Below are 26,250 nucleotides of genomic sequence, written 5' to 3' on the forward strand. Positions count from 1 at the left end.
TCAAAGACTCCTGAGGAAACTTAGCAGTCATGGGATAAGGGGACAGGTACATGTGTGGACTGCTAACTGGTTGAAAGACAGGAAACAGAGGGTAGGTATAAATGGAGAGTTTTCACAATGGAGGGAAGTAAGAAGTGGGGTCCCCCAGGGATCTGTACTGGGTCCGGTGCTTTTTAATTTATTCATAAATGATCTAGAAGCAGGGGTAAGCAGCGATGTGGCCAAATTTGCAGATGATACCAAACTCTTCCGGGTAGTGAAATCCAAAACAGATTGTGAGCAGCTCCAAAAGGATCTCTCCAAACTGGGGAAGTGGGCGACAATATGGCAAATGCGGTTCAGTGTTAGCAAGTGTACAGTCCAATAAACAGAAGTACTTTTTCACACAATGCGTGATCCACTTGTGGAAAACTCTGCCACAGGATGTGGTGACAGCCAACAACCTGGATGGCTTTAAGAGGGGCTTGGATAACTTCATGGAGGAGAGGTCTATCAACGGCTACTAGTCGGAGAGCTGTGGGCCACCTCCAGTCTCAAAGGCAGGATGCCTCTGACTACCAGTTGCAGGGGAGTAATGGCAGGAGGGCATGCCCTCAACTCCTGTCTGTGGCTTCCAGCGGCATCTGGTGGGCCACTGTGAGAAACAGGATGCTGGACTAGATGGGCCTTGGGCCTGATCCAGCAGGGCTGTTCTTACGTTCTTATGTTAACCGCGCTAGTGTCTTTTTCGCGTGTCCCCCATGCCCCTGCCCTGAACTCTCTTTTCACTGTGTCTCGCCCCGCCATCAAGTCCCTAGTTCCACTATCCATTGATTGGCTGTAGCAGGGAATAGGAATGCCCTCCTCTGCATTCTTCCCATTCACAATTTTTCCTTTCCTGACCACGTGGCACCTCTCAGGCTCCACTAATTGGATGCAGCAGGCAGGCAGAAATGGGTTGCTCCACGCTTATGTATACGCCTTGGTGAGAGGCACTGGTTTTCCTTCCTTTTTCTGCTCCTCGTGGTATGTATTGAAGTAGGCAGCTGTGGTAGCTCATGGTCGTTTTTGGCAGGGTTTTAAAGGCGGCTGCCTCGTGCTTGTGTGTTGGTCCCTGGCCCTTTTGCGCTGCAAGAGATCTTTTGCTGACAATTTTTTTACCGTTTCCTTCGCTCAGATTCAGTAAGTTACCAATTGTTGGTTTGGTTGGCGTTGAAGGAGAATGGGGAAAGGTCACGAGCAGGTACGGGGGTGGGTAGGCAAGATTTTAAAGAGCAGGGTTGTGCTCCTTGTATAGTTATAGTTCCTACTAGCCTCTCCCCCCGGGAATCGTGACCCAGATTTCTGTGGGAAGGGCTGATGTTGCTAAGAAAAAAGGATCTTGAGCTCTCTGGATGAGGCACCATACTTCTCGGAAGCCCTGATTCGCTCTCATTGTCCAGTGGTTTGAAAGAGGTAGTCTATAGCAGGGATTCTCAAGCTGGGTCCAGACATGCTGTTCTGGTAGCTCCAGGTCTTAACACTCACACCAATTTCGGGGGATGAATACAACTGAAGAAAGCCCGGGCGGGTGTGTGGCTGGGGGAGTCAGTCATGTGACTTGCCTCTGGGGGGGCTCCAAGGCAGTGGGCCTCCAGATAACTGTCTCCCCTTGCCCTATTATAGTTATGCCCCTGCTCCAACCAAAGGCCACTGGGGCTGGGGATTATGGGAGTTGAAGTTCAATATCATCTGGGGACCCAACGGTGAGAATCCCTGGTCTATAGGTCGGGGCTTCTCAAACTTGAGTCACCTTGCCTTGGCTAGTGTAGCTGGGAATGATACACTGTGTACAATGTTTCCTCTAACAAGGAATTCCAGATGTTGTTCACTACAACTCCCAACATGCCCAGCTGCAATGCTCTTTCACTGGGGATGCTGGGAATTGTAGTCAACAACATCTGGAAATCCCTCTTAGAGGGAACAGTGGATGGACGTTATCTTCCAGCCTCATCTGTGGACTTAAGTTTGGGATCCCCTGCTGTAAGTAGTTGAGTTGCTCATCAGGACACTGATGTGATGAAAACACTTCCTGGGCAGGGACAATTTACATCCAGCTGAGCTGGCTATTTTTGTACTGGTATCCTGCTCTAGAGCCACCTAGTGGTGCAGTGGGGAAATGCTTGATTAACAAGCAGAAGGTTGCCAGTTCAAATCCCCGCTGGTACTATACTGGGCCACAGCGATATAGGAAGATGCTGAAAGGCATCATCTCATACTGTGCAGGAGGAGGCAATGGTAAACCCCTCCTATATTCTACCAAAGAAAACCACAGGGCTCTGGAAACCAAGAGTTGAAATTGACTTGACTTAGCACACTTTACCTTTATTCTGCTCTAGAAACACCTAATGGCGCAGCAAGGAAGTAACTTGCCTAGGGACCAAGAGGTTGCTGGTTCGAGTCTCCACTGGTATGTTTCCCAGACTATGGGAAACACCTATATCGGGCAGCATTAATATAGGAAGATGCTGAAAGGCATCAATCATCTCACACTGCATGGGAGGTGGCAATGGTAAACCCCTCCTGTATTCTACCAAAGAAAACCACAGGGCTCTGTGGTCACCAGGAGTCGACACCAACTCAATGGCACAACTTTACTTTATCCTGCTCTAGCAAAAGGATTAGGGTACGGGTAGGCAACCTTGCCAGTCCAGCTGCTGTTGATGTACAACTCCCATAATGCCCAGTCACAAAGTGACTGGGGATTATGGGAGTTGTAGGTCAACAGCTGGAGTGCCAAGGTTGCCTACCTCTGGATTAGGGCATGTGATAGGAAAATCATATGCAAAAATATTTCAGTAAGCAAAAACAGATACTTTTACCCATGGAAGAAATGGGGGAGGGGAAAGCAAAGAAATGGTGTGCATTTATGCATGCCTCTCTGCATATGGAGTAGTGGGGAGTGTATACACACACAAATTTGTTCCTCTGAATATGAAATATTGGGAAGAGCTGATGTAAGTGGAGAAGCTTAAGGAAGCAGGAGCTCCCCAGTCAAGTTTGGAACTGGAAGGATCACAAGTTCGTGACACACATCAGAGGCCCCTGACACGATGTTGCCAGGTTAGCAAACCTCTTGGGTGTTGTGGCTGAGGATGATGGGAGTTGTAGTCCAACAACATCGGAGGGGGGCAAGGTTAAGAAACCCTGCTGTAAGATATTCCCCTCAGGGGATGGGGCCACTCTGGGAAGAGCACCTCAGAAGGTTTCAAGTTCCCTCCCTGGCAGCATCTCCAAGATAGGGCTGACAGAGACTCCTGCCTGCAACCTTGGAGAAGCCACTGCCAGTCTGTGTAGAGTAGACAATACTCAGGGCGAAGAGGGAGTAACTGACAGACACTGAGCAATAAAGCGAGGGCTGTTGTGGGGGGGGCGGCGGCAGGAAGAGCAACCAAGTCCTAGCGCATATATGCCACTACCATGGCAAAAAAGAGGTGGACATGGACAAGAGTATCACTTTTCAGCACTTTAATAATGTGGCTTTTTTCAGATCACTTTGAGGCAGAATTGTTTTCCTCGAAGAAATATCTTCATATGCATTATACAAAACAATAAACATAGCTTCTCCAAAAAAAGAAAATAAATAAATCAGCAGTTGGATTTAACATAGTGGATAACCTGTGATCACCTTACAGAACAAGTTGGTAAATGAGAGTTTTATTCCTGTGTGGAAGAATATCCCTTGGATGGGTTCAACTCCTGCCTAGTTAGAATCCCCTTCTGTCAGTGGAAGATGTGTAGGGGGCTCCTTATTTGGGAGAGACCCCACGAGACAAGCAAATTAGCTTCTTTGAATAAAGTGATTTTACCCTCTGGGTCACATCAGCCTCCCTGAGTCACAGCAATGGAGGGGTGAGGTATTTTGCATAAGCTGAAGAGGGAGGGAAAAGGAACAAAGCAGACTACATTGGAGCAAATTAGTTTAGGTGATGTCTGATCTTTAGGGGACTTAGCGGAGCTGTAAAAGGTGCTCTTGACCAACATGCTTTAATTTTTTTTCCCTTGCAGGTTGCAGGGGAGTTTGCTGTAATAGTAGCTCTGCTGTGAAATAGAATGTTTTTTCAGGGCTTGATGAGTTATTTAGTGCCCTGCCTTAAAAAAAAAAAAAAAAATAATGGCTCAGTGAGATGTGGCTTCCTTACAGACAGAAAATTTAACCCGTCAGTGCTGTGTGGAGCAGGGCTTCTAAATCAGCATAAGGAAAGGCCCCCAGCATAGTTCAGAGCCACTTGGACCCCCTTTAGCTCCCCACTCAGGGACAGAAGAAAGTCATGAGGGCAATTGGACATGCAGTCCTCACCATCCCCACAGCCCATAATCCATTCGCAGAACATAGCCCAAACGAACCCTCTCTCCAGTCTTTCTGGCTACCCCATAGCCCAATCTCCCTCCCAGGACCAGCTCCCCAGTAATGCCTACTGCGAAGCCCTCACATCCCAGCATGCAAAGCCATGTGCTGAATCTCAGAACTGCTGAGCACATCTTGCCATTCCTCTGCCAGTCCCACACTTTTATAATTCTCAGCCCTGAGGAATTCGAGATAAGCTGTGTGTCTGGATCCAGAGTGATGTTTGCTGTTGTAGGGGCGGGGAGGAGGAGGAGGAAGATGATAAGCAGAGTCAGGTGGGAGAATATCTTGGATCAGGCTGCAGGTTACACACCACAGGAATTACCTTACCCCTCAAATCAATAGGATTTCCCCAACCTAAATTCAGGATCGGTGCCTCTTTCTTTCAAGACCTTCCCCACATTTGAATAGGGTGATTGCCCGAAGCCTCAGGCTGAGTTGACAGCCCACTGGACAAGGCAAAGGGACTCAGTAAAAGCTGGATCTGGCCTGGTCTTAACTCAAATTGGATCCCCAAATCAGTGACATGTGTTGGAGACTCTTGAGCAGTATTTCAGAATATAACCTTTTCCAGTTTTACACTTCCATTAGGAAAAGTTTAAAAGATGCCCCAGAATGGAATAGAAATGTCCAGAACAGTCCTTTAAAAGGGCAACTGGATCCCAGAAACAGGAGGATACATTAGACTTGAATATTTTAGAACGGCAACCTTTACAAATATCACACTTTTATTAAGTGTGTAAAATTGGAATAGTTTCAATTCTAAAATATTGTTCTCTAGTTATCTCCAGCATATCCCACCGTTTTTGGCAAAGAAATCCTTTATCAAATGGTTGTTCCATGGTGGTTCATGCCATTCTGTTCCATTGTTGGCTGTGATGGGGTTAATAAAAAATTAAAAAAAGCAATACTGGAAGTATTTCAGTGCCACAATATTGCTTTCTAGTATCTCCAGCAAATCCCACTGTTTTAGGGAACCAGTTTGATTTTTAAGGGTTTGTTCTGGCTCTTTCTGTTCCAGCTTTTACCTTGTCCCCAACTTGGAAAGCAGCAATTCCTTCCTCAGTCAGAACCATGATCCAAGTTTTCATCTGAAGTATTTATATCTTTCTTCTCCTGCCATTCTAGGCAGCTTGAGGTGGGGGGACCCCACATAGTATGATGTTCGGTTTCCAGAAAGTTGAGGGGAGGAGAAGAAGGTTAATGCTGCCTTGACAATTTCATTGCTATTTAGGAGTGTAGGTAAGGAGGCAAAGAAGAGGGATCATCATCAAGGCCTCTCCAAAGGTCAAAATGTACCTTTTTGCAGCTAAAGTGCAGGGTCCAGGGTATCTGGGAAAAGAAAGGTAACAGACATAAGCATCACATCTATTCTCTATTTTAACTGAAGCATCAGATAAATGCTGAAACAAATTTAGGGGAAGCTTCCTGTTTAAACATGCTTTCTTCTAATGGAGAACTTTCCAACATTTCCAATAAAGTCTGCTACTGGATGTAGAAAACACAAGGAAAGTGTTGCAGAGCAGGGCCTTTAAGACTGAGTGTTCCTCCTTTTTAAGCCGTCATAGTGCATCACCTTATACATATGGTGCAATGCCACATTTATGCAGTTGTGCAAGAGTGCAGCTATGCAAACACAGACATTGCACAAGCAGAATTATGCAACATTGCAGCTATTATATATAAATCCTGTGCTATCATACCATGTGTGTAGTTTTTGTGCTGTGCAACAGCAAAAGAGTGTTACACTCCCATCACATGTGAAATTGCACAGTATGTCAGGCACTGCATCCTCTTGTTAATACAATACCAAAACATAGAATAATCTCAGGATCAAGAGTTAACTGATCAATTTTCTCATCTTGAATGAACAGGTCCCCCAGGCTCATACATGACCTAGAAGTTGGGGATAACCAATGAAGTGGCCAAATTTGCAGATGACACTAAGCTATTTAGGGTAATGAAATCCAAAACAGATTGTGAGGAGCTCCAAAATGATCTCTCTAACCTACCTGGGTGAGTGGGCGACAAAATGACAGATGCGGTTTAATGTAAGCAAGTCTAAAGTGATGCATATTGGGGCAAACCCCTCAACTTCACATATATGCCAATGGGGTCTGAGCTGTTGGTGACTGACCAGGAGAGAGAGCTTGGGGTTGTGGTGGACAGCTCACTAAAAATGTCAATTCAGTGTGTGGAATCTGTGAAAAAGGCCAGTTCCATGCTAGGGATCATTAGGAAGGTATTCAAAATAAAAATGCTAATATAATGCCCTTATACAGATCTATGATGTGGTCAAATTTTGAGTACTGCATACAGCTCTGGACACTGTAGAACTGGAAAAGGTACAGAAGAGGGAAACCAAGATGCTCAGGGGCCTGGAGCACCTTCCTTAGGAGCTAAGACTACAGCATCTAGTGCTTTTCAGTTTGGAAGAGAGGTGACTATGGGGAGATATGATAGTGTATAAAATTATGCATGGAGTGGGCAGAGTGAAATTTCTCTCACACTAGAACCAGGGGTCATCCCATGAAACTGAATGCTGGGAAATTTAGGACTGACAAGAGGAAGTAATTTTTCACACGGCACATCATTAATGTGGTGATGGTCACTAGCTTGGATGGCTTTAAAAAGGGCTTAGACAAATTCATGGAGAACACGGCTACTAGTCTGGTGTTATAGGCTACCTTGTGCCTCAGAGGCAAGATGCCAGTTGCAGGGGAGCAACAGCAGGAGAGAGGGCATCTCTTCACCTCTGGCCTGTGGGCTTCTCAAAGGCATCTGGTGGGCCACTGTGTAAAATAGGATGCTGGGGTAGATCGGCCTTGGGTCTGATCCATCAGGGCTGTACGTAAGTGATCAAGATCAGTTTGATAATTTCAAACAGTTTGGATGCAAGTCCAATAGCTGGAGGGCTAAATATGTGTAGCACTGACCTAGAGTCTCTCACAACCATATCTGGATAAATTCAAGCTACAGTATAAGACCCTTGCAGCCATTCTTTATTACCTTTGAACTGCTTTACAGCATCCTGCAGAAGAGAATGGGTCTCAAGGCACTCCCAGATTCTCCACTTCAGTTCAGGAGGAAGAGCCAGTTGATACTCATACAGGCTTTCGTAACTGGTGGAGAGAAACAATGTTAACCGACTGTGGAAGAAAACATAGCCTTCACGCTGTGTTTAGGAAATCCAAGTAAGGTTGCTTTATTGATTAGGACAATTCAATTGAAAGGGTCAGTGAGCTCACACAGGTCTCAAGACCTGGAGACTTTACACACAGGGCTTCTACCCCAAATCTACTTCAGAGGAGTGTGTGTGTTCACACACCAAACTTAGCCCGAAGTCCCTTTGAGATTCTTGGACCCACTCCACACACAGATCAGGCTTTGTGATATGAATTCTAACTTATCTCAACGTATATCTGTATCTTTAGAACGCTGGTTTTAAGCTACTTTTTCTGAAAAGGCCAGAGCAAATAGGGAGAGGCACTGAGGTAGAATCATTAGCATAATAAGAGGGATACTCTCTTTAGAAATGGAGATATTTGTCTTTAGGATGCTCTCCCCCCCCCCCCCCACTGGCTAGAAGGAAAACACGGAGCATGCCATGTGAACTTGTTTCAAAACAAAATCTGAGAGCAGAGGGGAGGGGCTGTTTCCCTCAATGCCAGGAGTGTAGTTCAAAGTGGCTTTGCTTAACATTTACCCTGAAGCATGAAGCCATGCTTCAACTCCCTGGCGAGACCCAAAGTCAAACAAAGCAAATCACAGGCTTATCCAGTAAAAAGAGGAAGTTGCATGTTTGACTTTGTTTAAGCATTCCAAACAGTTAACTGGACATTAACAGGTGAACATCAAACAAGGAAATTACAGTAATAGGTCGCCACAACCACTGCATGACAGAATGCGCCAAACAAGTTTTGGAGAGTGCAGCTTCTGTCTGTTTGCCCTGTCTAATTCCCTCAAATCTATTTTCAAGCGAAAACTGCAAGCTAGTGGTTTCCTGTTGCTGTGTCGAGCCTGTCATTTTTGTCCCCTTGCAAAGCATTTCTGCTTGGGCAGCTTTGGTATAGGAGCATAAAGAAAGTGGCTTCAGCACGTGAAACGACTTCCACACTACCCTCCAGTCTAGAATCCCTGATAATTCTTTAGTTTCATGAATTAAGACATTCTCCGCCCTGGAACCCCTTCCTCTTCACTGGGGACAGAGGAGGTCTCTAGGTTTAATCAGATATTGTTTTAATTGTGTTAATAGTTTTAACGTTTTAAATTTTAATTGTTGAAGTGCGTTAGTCTTTTTATTGGTTTGGGTTTTTTTTGTCTTGTAAACCACCCAGACAACTTGCGTTTTGGGAGTATAAAAATGTGTTAAGTAAATAATAGGTTTGTTCCTTAAACCTAGGTCAAAAAATGGGGTCAGTTAGACCCCATTTAAGAAGTTAAAATCACAACTGTGTGTTCTACATTCTCCAACTCCATCTTCCAGGTCAGCATCAACCTTAATGAGGGAAAACAACCTGTGATGTTTCGTTTCCCACCCCACTCAATATTGTCTAGATGTGCCCTTTTTACCAATAAAGCAGTGAACACAGGCTGCACTAGCAGAGGCATAGTGTACTGTCCAGATAAGGAATAGTTAACTCTATTATGCACTAGTTGCACCTCACTTGGAATACTGTGGGGTCCATGTTTTAAGGACATGGATAAACATCCCCTGATAACTAGGCAAAGAGATATTGGCGATTCTGTTGTATTTCACTCCCCCTCTCCAACCCCAGCACCACACATACACACACACACACACACACACCCCAGTGGCTGTTGCTGGTGTGTCTGTCTCATGTTTCTGTTTGGGAACAGAGAACCATCTCATTCTTTTTCTATGTAAACCATTTTGAAAATTTTGTTGGAAAGCAGTCTCTTCCTCCAAGGAGCCATGTACATGATTGTGTTTATGTTTATAACAGTCCTGTGAGGTAGATCACATACTGTTACGTATACACCTTGTGTTTAGAACACATGCAGTAGAATACTTCCTATCGGAACCTAAACTCTGCATTTGTTCTGCCCAGGAGGTAGGAGTTACCTGATCTCATTGCCAGGATATTGAGAGGAGCTTATTTGGTATTTACAAAAATTCTTTTGCAGCCTCACCCATTGGAGTGATTAACAAGGAGAACAGTTGCCTTGAGCTATAGATCCATTGCTATGGTACAGTAAACAAGTTCTTACTAGAACAACTTATCTGCCTACTTCCCTTTCACTATCCCTACAACTGGTTAGGCAGTTCACAAGTTAGCCCACTTGCACCTCCAACATTGCCACACTCCCCAGAATTCTGGATCTCACCCAGATTGCTTAGCCCACCTGGATTCGCCTGGATTTCAGCTTTCTTTTCTTTAAAGCTAAGCTCTAGCCCTTGTAGAAGCAGAGTTATGGAGCAAAACGTGCAGTCACTATTCTGCTCAACCACTGGACTTCGATTAAGAGAGGAAGAGCACAGGAGGCTAGCTGGAAGGGGTTCACAAGTACAATAATCCCTTGAGGAATGTTGTCTTTGTGTGTTTTTTTATCAGCAGGGGATCTCTATCAGGCAGTTGAGAGGATAGTTTGCTTTTGATGTAAATCACTGCCTGCCTACAAGGCTGTTTATCATAATGTTTAAGGAGTTACCTGGCTTTATGTTCAATGCATGCCTACTTAGAAGTAAGCACCATTGGTTTCAATCAGATCTTCTTTTAAATAAATGTGTACAGAATTGTAGCCTTAATTAAAAAGCTGTGCTTTCTTGTTCTATTGCTGCTGTTAGTATGTCAAGGAAAATGGTCCGGCAAAGATATCTTCCCCAACTATTGTTGGTAGATATCCAGAGCAAATACAAGTCAACTGGAAAGTGCAGCTGCTAATCTGCATATGCAACATTTTCAAACCAGTTTACATAATATGCAAATTAGGCACCTGGATTTGGAAAGCCAGAATATAGCAACCCTAGCTATCTGGAACTGGGGTGGATGACACCACCACAAACTATGCTGTTGGGATGTCAACTGTACCCGATTTGGTTCATATTGGTGCAGGCATTGCAAAGTGGATGGGGGCGGCAGGGACACACACACACACACAGAGAATGCCGGGTGATCTTTTAAGTCTGCTGGAAATTAGGCTAAAAGTGTCACTAGCCTCAATTTAGTAACAGAAGTGACACATGTCCTTCCTCCCCAACACTCAGGGTATAGTGGAAGTGAAAGACATTTTTGAACTAAGATGGAAACCTGCATTTTGTCACATGGGATAATAAGTATTCCCAAGTCATCAACACATTGAAAACCTGTGGGTTGGCTTAAGCATGACACAAACGGCACAACAAGAAGTTCTGATAAAAGTAATCTGCCTACTTTGCTTCCACGGTATCTTAATTGATAATTACCAGCTTCTACCATCTTGATTTGGGCTGGATGACAAACTATGCCACTGAGTGTCCCTACAGGCTACAGCTGTAGCACGTTTGGCTGAAGTTGGTCCAGGCATTGCAAATTTAACAGGGGGACACACAGAAAGCGGGGTGATCTCATAAGCTTACTTTCCTTAAGGAAAGCAGGTTAAACACATACCTTATCAACTATTTATAGGAAGGAGTAAAATAAAGGTGGCACTGGGCTACAAGTTACCTCACAAAGTTACTTGTTTTACTAGCACAGCAACTATTTCAGGGCATAATATACCCCTTCACATTTATATATGTAAAGACTCATTCAGTTATTAAAGAGTTTGGGAGAGGAGAGCTCGTCTTGTGGTAGCAAGCATGACTTGTCCCCATAGCTAAGCAGGGTCTGCCCAGGTTGCATATGAATGGGAGACTTGATGTGTGAGCACTGCAAGATATTCCCCTCAGGGGATAGAGCCGCTCTGGGAAGAGCAGAAGGTTCCAAGTTCCCTCCCTGGCTTCTCCAAGATAGGGCTGAGAGAGATTCCTGCCTGCAACCTTGGAGAAGCCGCTGCCAGTCTGTGAAGACAATACTGAGCTAGATAGACCAATGGTCTGACTCAGTATACAGCAGCTTCCTATGTTCCTAACTCAAAACATGAACATAGGAAGACCATAACATGAACTGTAAGAAATTGTAACATTGTAACAGGCTCTCCCTGTCTTTAAAAGGCAGGGAGAATTACTCCAGCCGTGCTGCAAATTCAGTGCAAGCTGGTTTAATTCCCAAACGGGAAGCGCAGTCCCGTTTGGGAGCTAAATCACACACCCCGCATCCGCTGTCAGATGCAGAAGGAGTGTCTGGGGTGCCAGGCACAGCCCCGGAGGTGGGGGGGGCAGCTTGGGTTCTTTGAACCCATCTGCTAGTTGGTGGGTCTCCCCCTGCCTGAGCTCTCCTCTGCAAATGTCTTCATAGGCGGTTCTGCCATGCTTGCTTTGCTTATCCAAAGCCAAATTAGAGTGAAAGCAGGAGTATCCGAGACACACTAAACACAATGGAAAGGAAAAGCAAGAATGGTGCGAGGATAATTTATTGCGAAAAACCTGAGTTCTGAAATGCTTTGAGGGGAAGTCTTCATAGAACACCGGTGGTGTAGTGCTGCTTTCCCCCTCCAGGGTCTTAGCAGGGATGCAAAACCCTTGGCTTTCTACGTGAAAATAGTGTACTGCTCTTGCTATTCCAACCATTTGTTATCATTCTTCCCATTTTAGGAACATAGGACTCTGCCTTATACTGAATCAGATCATTGGTCCACCTAGCTCAGTATTGTCTATACAGACTGGTAGCAGCTCTTCCAAAGCAGCTGCTGTCCATGGTTTCATCTGAACAGCATCTGAACAGACATCTATTGGGATGGGTGTGGCTATGGGGGCTGTCATGGAGAGCACCTGGACTTCTGAATCTTTGACTATATCACTGTCTTTCACACAAGCCCAGCCAGCCTACCTGTGTTTATGTCCAGCTTGCTAGAGAGATAAGGGAGAGAGGAACCCATTTTTGTTCTCTGGGGAAATGATTGGCGTCTCTCCCCCCGAGAATCCTAAGCAGATGGTCAGGGTGATTTTGATAGCCTTCTTCTGGAGCATTAAGCCTTCAACATACTGTGTCCATTTCCAAAAAGCATCTCTGCATTTATATGTGGAATTCTGGAGGAGAGGAAGCCCTCTGTTCTTTCCCCAGGAGCCTGGAGGACTGTTTCCTTCCAGCACAGAAATCAGGCCTTTTTCAGCATCATGAAGCGTAAAGAGAATGGAATCGACTTACCCCTGCAAGGTTCTTCTTGCATGCTATGAAGAAAAAAAACCAGCAAGAGGGATTCAGTGCCTGCCAGTGTGGAGAATCTCTTTATCGAAGATGGAGCCAATTTAATGCAGAGCTAAAAGGTTAACACAACTGAGCACTTGAAACAGAATTATATTGACTGAAAGACAACTACTTTCCATGTTCACTTAATATCTTGCTGCCCCCCCAGATATCCACAGAGACCTTCCAAACCCGTAAACGTGCTACAGAGACTCATCTTACTGCCACATGCCACACCCATCCTCCCACCCTATGTTACATTCTGTAGCAGCTGCCGCCACATTTCCTTGCTATGACTTGAGGCAACTTCTAGTGTGCTGCCCTGTCCTCCCAGCTGGATGCACCCCATGTGAGTCTAATGCCAACACATCCCCTGCCACATTAGTCCTGCTCCCAGCCACCCAGCTCTGTGCTCCCGAGTCAAAAAGGAAGACAAGGCGGAAAAAAGATAGTTGGAAAACACTCTTTGGTGCTGGATTTAACCTTTAAAACCCTAAATGGCTTGGGACTGGGCTACCTGAGGGAGCACCTTGCCCCATATGTCCCAACCCAATCCTTAAGATCTTCAGAGACCTTCCTCTGAGTGCCCCTGCCAAATGCCGCCCAGAGACGTATGTTTGGGCGGGATATAAATTAAATAAAATGGGGTGAAGTGGGTGGCTACCAGGGCCTTTTGGGTGGTTGCACCCTGTTTATTGAATAGCCTTCTCAGTGAGGTTTGCCTGGCTTCATTGCTTTGTTCTTTTAGACACCATATAAAGACCTTTTTGTTCACTCAGTCCTTCAAGTTTTAAAATTGTGATCCAATTGTAATTTTAAAACAACAACACCGTTTTGTACAGGTTGAGTATTCCTTATCTGAACTGCTTGGAATCAGAAGTGTTCTGGATTTTGGAATATTTGCATACTGTAATGAGATATCTTGGGCATGGGATCCAAGTCTAAACACGAAAGGTTACTGTACACTGTATTTTTTTAAAAAGGTTTTATTTAAAGTCTCTAGTGCCAAAGCGAGCAGGTGAGCTGAGGAATTTTGTTACGAGGCGCTCATCTGCAATGGGTCGGTGCTGCGGGCACACGCCATGGTGGTTTCCGGATTTTGGAGCATTCCAGATGTCCGGATTAGGAATACTCAACCTTTATTGTATTTTGTATTTTCTCCCCTCCCTTTGGGGCGGTCTGTCTGTTATGATTTAGTGTGTCAAACAGGATGCTGGACTAGATAGGACTTGGGCCTGATCCAGCAGGGCTGTTCTTAGGTAAGCTTTTGCAAAAGGGAAAGAAATATGAAAAATAAATCAAGTACTGTTGACCAGGGACCCAGTCCAAATAGGACCTAGCAACACCCTTGGCCAAAATGTGCAAGTTACAACAAGGCTGTCTGGGTCATTAATGACTTTGAAAACTGGAAGAGTTTTGGATTACTTTGGAAAGCATGGAAAGGGTTATTTATCAAAATAGGACGGGGCTGTAGGTCTGAGGCAGGCTCTGTGGGGCCCACACTCCAGATCCTAGAAATGCCCCTACTGGTCACACTGGGGAGGAAGCGATTAAGGAGGCCTTTCCCCGAGATTGGGAGACTTGTTCTGAGATTGTGGCCATACTGGGGACCACATGAGGAGCCCATGGAGAACAGCTGGACCGGCATTTGCCTATTCCTACTGTAGGCCAAGTTCTCCGCATTCAATTCATATCTATTCAGCAAAGTCACTCAGATGTTGTGCTCTTTTAGAGAAAGCTCTTTTATTCTTGGGGGTTGGATGACCTCTTAATTAGAGCTACACTACTTTAGGCCTCTTACAGGTGCTATATTACAACTCCCACCATCCTTTCAGCCACTGTGGCTGGGGATGATGGGAGAGGTAGGCCAAAAACAGCTGGAGGGCCAAAGCTGTGCAGCCAGTGTGGAGATGTAGTGTAGTAGTTAGAGTGTTGGACTAGGACCAGAGAGACCCGAGTTCAAATCCCCATTCAGCCATTAAACTCATTGGGTGATTCTGGCCCAGATTCGGGGCCAGTCACTGCTCTCTCAGCCTAACTTAACAGGGTTGTTGTGAGGATAAACAAACATGTAAACCGCTCTGGACTCCTTGGAGGAAGAGCAGGATAGAAATGCAAAAATTAATTGACATCCCTTGGGGCCCCATGCCCACTGCCTTCTACTGAATCAGACCATTGGTCCATCTAGCTCAGTATTATCTACACCGACTGGCAGCGGCTTCTCCAAGGTTTCAGGCAGGAGTCTCTCAGCCCTATCTTGGAGATGCCAGGGAGGGACTTGGAACCTTCTGCATGCAAGCAGGCAGATACTCTTCCCAGAGCAGCCCCATCCCCCTAGACTAGAGGAACATCTTACAATGCTCACACATTTAGTCTCCCATTCAAATGCAAACCAGGGTGGACCCTGCTTAGCGAAGGGGACAATTTATGCTTGCTACCATAAGACCAGCTCTCCTCCCATCTCAGATCTCTGTGTAGTTTGGCTTTAAAGCGAATACAGTATTCCCATTCCTCTTGAATGCTCCTGTGCACAGCAGAGACAGTTACCAGCAATGTAGTTAGGGCCCATCAATTTTTAGACATACGAGTTTTGAACCAGCCTCTCCTGAAGAAAGCTTGGCCTGCTTCTAATATAGTCTTACTTGCAGCAGTTCATCCACTGGTGAGCGTTGCTTCTCCTCTATTTCCCGGATGAGATTTTCCAGAATGAAGCGTTCCTTGGAGAGTGTGGCCATCTGGCCACCCCTTCTTCTTGCAATCTTCCGGTCCATCTCTTCCATCTGGGCCAGATAATATTTCTCTTGTTCTTCCAGGAACTGGTGTAGTTGTCTGAACTCAGCTATTACCTTCTCCCTCACTGCTTTCATTTGCTTCTGCATGAGGACATGGAAAGAGTGGGGGAGGGAGGACAGCAGTAGAATAAAAATCTTATGCTCTACAGAGTTCAGACTGTCGTGGCAACTCCAGCATGCAGAGGGAAGGGGAAATTGTCAGACGTCATCCCTCCCACAATGGGAAAGCCTTGGCATGGGGCCGGAAAGTTAGTCCAGATATTGGCTAGTGCATTTTGTGGTGAGCTGGGAGTTCTTCACACATGGCTTCCTGCCACAAGGTATCTGAAGAGCGAATCTGCTTCACAGCAGATTAGCAGATGTTTAATTCGAGGGATTAAATGGACAGTTCACAGAGGGTCGGCTCCTCTCCGCAATCTCTGCAGATTTTTTCCCTTGTGTGTTCCCTCCACTTGCTCAGAGGGTTTTCATCCAACCATTCACAGGTGAGAGACCCTTTTTGTTAGTTTGACAGAGGGAGTGAGAGCAACACTTGCATTCACGTAGGCTCCTTCCCTCTCTCTCCCTGGTACTGACTCACCATGGCCAAGCGATCCGCTCCCCACCCCGATCGTGTACACAGAGGGAGATGGGGGAAGATAAGAACCCAGCGGCTAAGGAGGCTTCCCCTTCTAGGAATGTGCACAAACTGTTCAGAGGCCCTTTTATGGGCCTCCAAACAGGTTCAAGAACCAGGCAGTTTGAAGGCGGGGTGGGTTCGCACTTCAAGGGCGGGGGAGGTTGCACTTATCCCTCCCTCCACTTTCCGCCCCCACCGGCACCCAGTATTTCCCAAGTCCTACAGGGCAGCAGCGTACTTCCCTGCTGCCCTGTTTGCTCTTCGACTGGAAGTAGCCGGCGCATGTGCGCCCATGGGGTTCTCCCCCTATTTCCAGCCCCCTCACTTGGCTTTCGGTTGCATTCAGATGGTGTTTTTGCTCAGTGCTTAGGAGATGGGAAGTAATGACAGCTGGCACCCAAACTGAACTCTGTGTCCCCCGCCCCCAGTTGCAAATCACTCAGAGCAGACCTAACCATACACAGCACAGCTGTCAAACTCCACTTCACTGAGTTTTGAAAAAAGCCAAATCACTAATATGGCCCTCCACACATCTCGGGAGAAGCTGCGGGGAATACCAGAAAGCTCAGTTAAAAAAAAAAAAGTGCCATAAATAGAGAGTTTTTTTTTAAAAAGCCTGGACATAATTTAGAGCCAGCGTGGTGTAGTGGTTAGAGTGCTGGACTAGGACCAGGGAGCCCCGAGTTCAAGTCCCCATTCAGCCATGAGATTTGCTGGGTGACTCTGGGCCAGTCACTTCTCTCTCAGCCTAATGTACTTCACAGAGTTGTTGTGAGGAGAAACTTAAGTATGTAGTACACCGCTCTGGGCTCCTTGGAGGAAGAGTGGGATATAATATATAATAATAAGTAATTATTATTTATTAATAATAATAATTAATAATTATTATTAATAATAAGGGCCAAGCAAGAATGCACAGTAATTCTTATCAGTAGTTCGGGCAAAAGTAGAGTGGGTGTGTTCTCGTCCCTGACAGCCTGCAGAAATGCTGGGGTAAATGAAACTAATATGTGGACTAGCACACTCTAATCTGGAGGGGATTCAAAGTAGAAGGCCTGTCTGTAAAGTCTCCAGGTCCTGTAGTTGCAAGCATGAATTGCCCCCTTTGCTAATCAGGGTCCACCCTGGTTTGCATTTGAATGGAAGATGTGTTAGCACTGCAAGATATTCCCCTCAGTGGATTGGGCCATTCTGCCTGCTTGCATGGAGAAGATTCCAAAATTCCCTCTGGCATCTCCAAGATAAGGCTGAGAGAGACTCCTGCCTGCAGCCTTGGAGACGCTGCTGCTGGGCTATGTAGCCAATACTGAGCCAATGGTCATGTGTAACCAATTGTCTGACTCAGTATATGGCAGCTTCTTGTGTTCCTGAGTCCATGTGTGTCTACTCAGAAGACCATCCCACTGATCTCTAAGGAGCTTACTCCCATTTCAGTGTGCAGAGGATTCTAGTCTTATAGGACTAGGATGGAGGCAGCATTATGATTGGAATATAGCACTTTTCTCCTCCGACTTTTAAAAGAGCAACTTTGGGTCCGTTCGCATAATATAGTTCCTATAGTATCGAGGTGATTAGGAAGGGGACACATCATGAAATGAGAAGCAGGAAACTCAGAATGCCATAAGTATTATATTCCCCTTTTCCAAGATGGTGGTTCTTTCTCACTCCAGACCAACATCACACACTTACAAGCAGGTCCTGGCTTTCTCTTTCCGATTCCGCTTCGCACGCCAGAAATTTATCTCTCCCCTTTCTCAGGATTGCCAGGCTGCTCTCAATCTGATACCAAAGAGAAGCATATCATCATGGTCTTCACTATGAACCACACTGCCCATGGAGATCATCTGAAAGGGTTCGTCTGCAGTTGCCACCGGCTTATCTGGTGGCTACTCAGGGATGGCCTTCTCCATTGCTGCCCAGAGGCTTTGGAACATACTCCCTGCTGAAATAAGAGCCTCTCCATCCCTTACAACTTTTAAAAAGGCAGTCAAGGCACATTTGTTCACCCAGGCTTTTAATTAGATATTGTTTTAATTGTGTTTAATAGTTTCAACATTTTAAATTTTAATTTTAATGTTTTAACCTTTTTATTGTTTTGTTGTAAACCGCCTAGAGATTTGTGTTTTGGGCAGTATACAAATGTGTTAAATCAAATCAAATACGTCGTCATCTTGGTTAGTTGCCCCATAACAAATTGTTCTCTGAGCAGCTTACAACATAAAATTAAAACATGAGATTAAAAAACCAAGCGATTGAGTCATAATAGACCAAAAGGAGGGTGGGGAGAGAATACAAAACAAGAGTTTCTAAAGAATTCAGTTAAAACTTAAAAGGCCTGAGTGAACAAGAGAGTCTTTGCCTGGCATCTAAAATAATGAAGTGATGAAGCCAAGTGAACCTCACTAAGGCGGCTACTCCATAAGTGGGGTGCCACCACTGAAAAGGTCCTCTCCTTAGTTGCCACTTGCCTCAGTTCATTTGGCAGAGGAACTTGCGGGAGGGACTCCGAAGAGGATCTTAAGGTTCTAGCCTGGTCTCTCTTTAGAGTTTTAGCACTTATAATATGCTCCCTTTGGAATATGCTCCCTGCTGAAATAAGAGCATCTTCCTTTGTTTTCAGGAAGACCCTCAAGACAATCCGTTCTCACAAGCTTTTAATTAAAATTTAATAATGTTAATATTTTTAATTTGTTTTAATAACTGTTTTATACTATTTTTATTGTGTCATGTATTTTAATCTGTTGATTTTAAAATATTTTACATTTTGTACACTGCCTAGAGATGTACATATCAGGTGGTATAAAAATATGATAAATACGTTGTACATACTATGGTGAGATCACCTATGACTTTCATATGATTGCATTGGTAGATGGTTACATATTCCATCAGTTCTCTGAGTGCTCTGGAGCAAATAAGCCTTCTGTTAATTTACAGTATGTTGACTCAACTTTCTATTTTATTTTATTTTATTTGACAGTACCTGTTCTTAACATTTTTCTATGATATTCTCTCAGTTGCACATATTGGTATACTAAGAACAGCCCAGCTGGATCAGACCCAAGTCCTATCTAATCCAACATCCTGTTTCACACAGTGGCCCACCAGATGCCATCAAGAAGCCCACAGGCAAGAGCTGAGGGCATGCCCAGTCATATCACTGGCGCTATTGGTACTTTAGAAGGACTAATTCTATTTTTATATTTAACCCAAATCTTCAGCAACTTTTAGGGACTGCTGCTCCATCTCTTTCCCCTCTACATTTCATTCATAATAAAGACAGATTTCCACATAGTTTTGAATATATACTCCTGTTTTTTTATTTCTGTCAGTCCATTATGGAATGGACTATAATGCATTTGCTTTGTAATACAATTTAATGCTAGGTACTCTCCTCCTGTATTCTACCAAGGACAATCAACGGGCTCTGTGGTCGCCAGGAGTCAACACTAACTCGACCGCACACTTTACCTCTACCTCCACTTCAAAGCTGTGTGTCATCCTGAACTACTTTCTTTCATTCCTGGTTGTTTTACCAAGCTTTGATATTAGCTGCTGCCAGTTTTTCAAATCAGCTAATCAGTTTGAATTGGCAATGTTTTGAGCATCATTTTTATTATAGCCAATCTGGTAGAGACCTCTAGTTTTTCCATATCACAGTACTGTATCTTGCCTCATTCTTAGAAACAAATACCAAGGTAACTAAGCTGGTATATTCATAAGCCTATATCCAAATGTTTCATTTATCAAGTTCCAACTCCTTTAAATATGTGTATACTAAAGAAATCAGTTTCTCCCTTAATTCTCAATCCTGCCACTTTCCCATACTTCTAATTCCACTTGAGTAATTGATTTACATAGCTCATTTAAGGTCAATACCATATCAGCATACACACTTATACCTTTTATTTAGTCATTTCTCTGTATTGCTAAGGGCTCAATACCCATTGCAAGTAATAATGCAAAAAAAAAAAGTAGGCAACCTTGTTTTGTTCCTTTTGATAAAAAGTTTTGACAACGAATTTACCAGTACCTTTGCTTCACCTTATTTATAAATAGCTTTTATCCAAGTTATGAACTTAACTGATATGCTTCTGATACTTTTAGTCCTACTCCACATTCTCAAAAGCTTTCTCTGCATCTAAATACAATTGCAGCACCTGCCATCCTTTTAACACAACACTGATCTTCTATTTGACAAAAAAACCTTGATCTACATCTTTAACCTGGCTGCTAAAATGGATGCCAATAATTTGTAATCATTATTTTAAGAGGAAACAAGTCCTTAAGATGCAACTAAGGCTGGGTCTTAGTTAGATTATGAATAGTGTCGTAGTCTCATGCCATGATTGGTGCAAAGTACCATTTTTAAAAAACTTCATTAAAAATGCTAACTGCTTGACCAAAACGTTACTAAAGCTCTTATAGTACAACATAAATGACCATCCATTCCAGGGGCTTTACTTTTCTTTGCCCTTTTAATGGCATTTAGTATTCCCACCCCCTGTATTTCTGCATCAAGCACTTACTTATCTGATAAGTGTCCTTGTTTTGGAGTTGACTCCTCCAGATACTTTTATTTAATGGATGGATTTGTTCTGTAAATTCAGATGGAATTAGTTTTGAAAATTCCTTTACAAAAATCTACATGGTTACATAAGTTCTATCATCCTCCCGTATAAGAGGAACAATTCTGTTTGACTCTTTATTAAGTTTATAACATCCCGATTTTCCAGTTCTTTCCAAGTTTTATGTATTGATTCTAAAGATTGATTATGTTTTAATATGTTAAAATGCAAATTAAAATGTTACTTTTGCATGTATTTCACAGCTATCTAACACCTTTCATGTTAAGAAATTGGTACATAATACTCAGTTAAGTCTGTTTTACTTTTTTTTTTTAAAGTAGGACAACAGTATGATATAGATTGCTTCACTAGCCTCCCAGCTGGCTGAATTAGCACTCCCTTTCCTCTTGATTTATCCTAAAGAAGAGCTGGAGGTCACCACATTTCTTTCATCCTGTAATATCAGCTCAGTCATCCTCTATTTGTATGAATTCCCACCCCCACTTTGGATCATCATAGATACAGGGTTATGATCTGCATAAACATTAGATAGTCAAAAAGCCTACCAGCTTAAGACCAAAATTAAGGCTCTCATTTTGGCTCAAGCTCCACAAAGCCAAAAGATTGGAATCCAAGTCCATTACCTTAACAGTTGTGCTACATAATCAGTCTTGTGCTTGCTTACAACTTGTCCTCCTTGCACCTACACTTTCCCTTGGTCTTCAAGGCCCAAATCAAGATGTGGAGGGTGGTGTGCTTGGCATGGGCACCAGAAAAGATGCCCCTCATTGATCACTGAAGGCATGTCACAAGCAAGTATAATGCATGACCCCAATTCCCCCCACCCCACATTGCTTTAACTATCCACCAAGCTTTTCCAATATATCTCCCCCTCCCCTGGGAGTTCACATTCCATCACTAACAGAATAGGCATTGCACCTGCAATGGAATCCACTAACTGGCTCCCCCTGCTGATGTCAGGGGACTGGCAAAACAGGTCAGCATTCCAGCTTAATTATCAAGACAGCCACGTTCTGTATAACTGCACCAGCACTTGCTAGCCAAAGGCTTTAATGGGGCAGGAAAATAACTTTTGAACTGCTGCTTGAAACTTCATACCATTAAAGGGCATTCCTCCTAGATGGACATCAGTTATTTTTACCAAAATCTGAAATATATGCAACATTGTCATAAAGAATGGGAGTGAGGAGGGATGGACCAAAGTATCGATTTTCAGCACCTCTAAACTTGCCAATTGACAAATTTTTTATCAGATCTCCTTGAAATTAAGCATGTTTGTAGTCCTCATCAAGTTGATCATGTACCCCAAGTTTCAAGTATTTACCTCAACAAGTGTCATAAGAAAAAACACCTTTCTGATAAGGCAAGGCTACAACACTCGGGGCTTTTTAGTTTAGGAAGAAGAACTGGGGAAGACATGATAGGAGTCTATAAAATCATGCATGGTTTGGAGAAAGTGGATGGAGAGTAGTTTATCTCTCTCTTCCATAACATTAGAAATAGGGGTCCTCCCATGAAACTGATTGTCAAGAAATTTAGGGCCAACAAAAAAATACTTTTTCACACAACATATGATCAACCGATGGAATTCTCTATCACAAGATGTGGTGGCAGCCAACAAACTGGCTTCAAGAGGGGGTTGGCTTAATTCATGGAAGAGAGGTCTATCGACAGCTACTAACCTGAGGGCTTCAAGGCCACCTCCAGCCTCGGAGACAAGATGCCTCCAAATACCAGTTGCGGAGTAACAGCAGGAGAGGGAGCATGCCCTCAACTCCTGCCTGTAGGCTTCCAGCACCAGCTGGTGGGCCACTGTGTGAGACAGGATGCTGGACTAGATGGGCCTTGGGCCTGATCCAACAGAACGGTCCTTATGTCTGTTGACAATCCCAAGTCTAAAGGCCACCAGAATCACAGAGTACCCTGACTGGGGAGGGAAAAGGGAAAGGAGTTGGTGCTCATGATCGTGACCTGTGTTTCATTATTAGTGAAAATAACTGGTTTGATCTGAGGTTCTTCCCATTAGCTGAAAATAAGGGACAAATGGCACCCCATAAGGGACAGGCAGTTTGGGGCTGAAATGAGCGACATCCCTGCTGCTAAGGGGTTGTTGGTAACCCCACCCCCACCCCATCATCTCTTCTTTAATCAGCCTGACCTGGAAGCTCTCAGAAACACATACAAATGCCTACCTTGAATTCCAGAGGAGCATCTTTTAGGAGAACCACATTGTGAGTTTGGTGTGGCATGGATCCAGCGCACACGTCACAAATGGCAACTTCATCCTCAATGCAAAAGTAATTCAGGATCTTCTGGTGCCTCTCACAGAACAGCCACATTACTGCTTCCTGCATCTCCGGCTCACCGTTTGCCTGAGACTCCAGGTTTGTAGGCTGCATTTCACTCTCCCTTTCAGCACTGAGGGCAGGTGGTATTTGTAGGAGACTCCCCACTGCCAAGTCTTGACAATATAGGCTTGGTATAAACTGTACCCACAGTCAAAAGTCACTGGGTTGTTGAGGACATCCAGGCAAGGAAAACAAGGAGAAAGAGAAAGACACTCAGAGATGGTTTAGAGAGCATTTCCACACAACATATAGATAGAAGAATACAAAACACCATCTTTTTTTTTTTTGGTTACTGTGAAGAGTGACAATACTCTTTAATCCAGAGACAATAGGTCATAAAATGACAGGATTATGGGATACACATCCCTTAAGCACAATTTCAAGCTGTTGGGGTGGACACTTATAGCAAGGGGCTCAAGTGGAACCCTGACAGATATGAAATGTTCAAGCTGATTTCCAATATGACATATACAAAATGCTTAAGAAAACTCTTCTGCAGTCTTTTGTTATACAGTATATTGCTTAAGAAGCAAGAAAATAAGCAATAAACCTGTCAACACAAAGGAAAGAAAGACACTGAGCTACTTACAAAGATAGCCACTCTGCTAAAAAAAAAAGCAAATAACCCAGGAGTACCCCCTCACAATGGCTGCTTGTAGCAGAAGGTCCTTATGTACCTGTGGGAGACACACCTGTGGGGCCTCAGTCTAAAAAGACTAGGAGATGCAGTTAAAGGGAAAGTGTCCCTGCCAAGTCAACCCTTTCCAACCCCATTTGAGTCACAGAAGCTAATGATAGATAACCAATTGCTTTCTCTTTTGGTATTGGGGGTATCTTGTTTTTATTATGGGGATCATAGCAGCTTATGTGGCGTTCCCAGGTGGTCTCCCACTGACCAGACCTAGACCTGCTTAGCAGTGGCTAGGGGAGTGGGTGGGGGCTGTGTTCACCCCCTCCCTGTCAGCCCTGCTGGTTTCTTTGTGTGTGTGCGCAAAGGGAACACACACACGGACATCAGCTGTGCGGGCATTCTGAAGCTCATTTCCCGGCTGGCGCTTTGTTACCAGCTGGATGCATTTCTCTTTCTCTCCCCCAAGTTATGTCACATGCAGAGGGCATAGCCAGAACCCTAGAAGGGCTGCACAGGCTGGGAATGAGTGCTGGAGAGAGAAAGAAATGAGCCTGTGATGTCATGCAAAGGGGCCTAGGCAGACCCCCAGAAGTGCTGTGTGAGCTTTCCAGAGCTCATTCCAAGCTGTGCCTGTTGCTGGCTACATGTTTTCTTCATTCCCTCACTCTAGAACAAAACACACACAGCCACCAATGAACGCGGCTGGGAAATGAGGGCTGGCTGGAATGAAGGAGAGCTCCCAGGAGTTGGGAGGCTCAAGTTCTTTGAACCTGTTCACCTAATCACCGTATTTACCTGAATCCAAGATTAGGGTTTTTCCTAAGTTCTTTGGTGTTAGGAATTCAACTGTCATCTGAAATCCAGAGCCCTGTTCTTATTGGGCACCTACAGGTTTTAACCTGTATTAATTCTCTTTTTTTTAAAGAGATGGTCTTAAATTCAGAGTCGTCTTCTATTTGGGTAAATATGGTATAGCTTAGCCTCTGCTGCTTAGCTTCTGCAAAGTGGCCGGCAACATCATCACTCAGAGCAGGGCCTGTAATATCACCTTCCTCATGTTTCATAGAAGGTCATCCCAAGACAGAACATGAGAGTCTTGCAGACTCTCTTCGTCTTCGCCAGGTGTGTAGGAAGCCACCAGTGGCATGGGCGACTCATCGGTGGCGGCCCCTAGGTACCCTAGCCATGCCCCCTGTGCCTGACATCAGATTCAGGGGATGTGGCCATTAGGGATGGGCCCGGACTGGTCCGGAGGCCATTGAAAAGGCCTCCAGACCGGTCCAGACCGGTCCGGACCTGGGTCTGAGGATGGAGGGTAGCTTTAAGAGCGGCGGGAGGGTTTACTTACCCCTCCCGCCGCTTTCCTGCTCTGGCGCCGTAATGTATTGAGTAATTGGGGCGGCAGGATACCTCCCTGCCGCCCCTTCCCCGATCTTGCTCTACAAAAACTCCCAATAATCCTTTGCGCGCGCGCACGTCAGTGACGTGAAGCGCTCGCACAACGTGCATGTGCGCAAAGGATTACTGGGAGTTTTTGTAGAGCAAGATCAGGGAAGGGGCGGCAGGGAGGTATCCTGCCGCCCCAATTACTCAATACATTACGGCGCCAGAGTGGGAAAGCGGCGGGAGGGGTAAGTAAACCCTCCCGCCGCTCTTAAAGCTATCCCCCACCCCAGTGCTGGACCGCAGTGTGGCAGTTCCGTGCACACCCCTAGTGGCCATATGTGGAAACAGGGCCACGGGGCCCCCTTCGCAAGGCGCTTCAGCCAGCGCCGGGTTTCCAGCCTGGCTGGGAGTGCCTTTCCCTGCCTCGAAAGGCAGAGGCACACATTCCGCGCCAGGCTGGGAACCCAATGCTGGCTGAAGCTCCTCACAAATGGGGCCGCATATGGCCACGCCCCCTGCATCTGACCTCTGACGCAGGGGCGTGGCTGGGTTGGATGGGGTGGCTCCACAGGGCATGGCGGCCAGGTTCTTTGGGCCCACCTGCACAATGGTGGCTCTGCCCCGGTCTTTGTCGTCTTCACACTTCTGTGCCACCCTTCCTACAAGGATCTCAGAGAAGTATATCCCTGCTAACTGAGCAAAAAAGCCACCAAATGGCGCAGCGGGAAATGACTTGCCTAGCAAGCACAAGATTGCCAGTTCGAATCCCTGCTGGTGCCTATATAGGAAGATGCTGAAAGGCATCACCTCATACTGCGCGGGAGGAGGCAATGGTAAACCCCTCCTGTATTCTACCAAAGAAAACCACAGGGCTCTGTGGGCGCCAGGAGTCGAAATCGACTTGACAGCACACTTTTAACTGAGCAAAGGGGCACCTTTTTAACTGGTGGCTCTCTTATCTTTAGGAGAGGGAGAGCAACTGCCTCTGTCCAGCCCGAGCAGAGCATCACTCCAGTGGTTGTTAATGGTGTTTGTTTCTTTTTAAGACTGTGAGCCTTTTGTGAAAGAGAACCATCTTGTTTACCTATTTTATTTGTTATTTCATGTTCCATGGAAACTGTTGAGCACTTTGTGTTGAAAAGTGGTATATCAGTATCTATACTGTGGTGGTGGTGATACACAGGATTCTCCCCACCCCCATTTTATCGCACAATAATCCTGTGCTGTAGTT

The 26,250-nt window shown here is 45.0% G+C and overlaps 1 protein-coding gene across 3 annotated transcripts in view; it reads right to left on the reverse strand.

Moving 5' to 3' along the window:
• The window catches only part of LOC128343128 (tripartite motif-containing protein 10-like), a 42,742-nt gene extending 19,068 nt beyond the window's left edge, over window positions 1-23,674 (reverse strand). The window contains exons 1-7 of one of the 3 annotated variants that reach the window (XR_008315341.1): window positions 23,592-23,674; window positions 22,847-23,162; window positions 17,755-17,844; window positions 15,297-15,527; window positions 12,616-12,638; window positions 7,376-7,488; window positions 5,666-5,698 (exon numbers count right to left, since the gene is read on the reverse strand). Coding sequence is in view for 2 of the 3 variants with exons in the window: in XM_053291683.1 (XP_053147658.1) it covers window positions 5,676-5,698; window positions 7,376-7,488; window positions 12,616-12,638; window positions 15,297-15,527; window positions 17,755-17,844; window positions 22,847-23,053 (687 nt within the window). In the remaining variant the exon portion in view is untranslated. Of the gene's footprint in view, window positions 1-3,471; window positions 5,699-7,375; window positions 7,489-12,615; window positions 12,639-15,296; window positions 15,528-17,754; window positions 17,845-22,846; window positions 23,163-23,591 lie in introns of those variants that run through there. The other 2 variants (XM_053291683.1, XM_053291684.1) reach the window with 2 other exon arrangements.
• Between the last annotated feature and the right edge of the window lie 2,576 nt (window positions 23,675-26,250).

This window comes from Hemicordylus capensis, chromosome 2, assembly GCF_027244095.1.
Source record: "Hemicordylus capensis ecotype Gifberg chromosome 2, rHemCap1.1.pri, whole genome shotgun sequence".
Lineage (NCBI taxonomy): Eukaryota > Metazoa > Chordata > Lepidosauria > Squamata > Cordylidae > Hemicordylus > Hemicordylus capensis.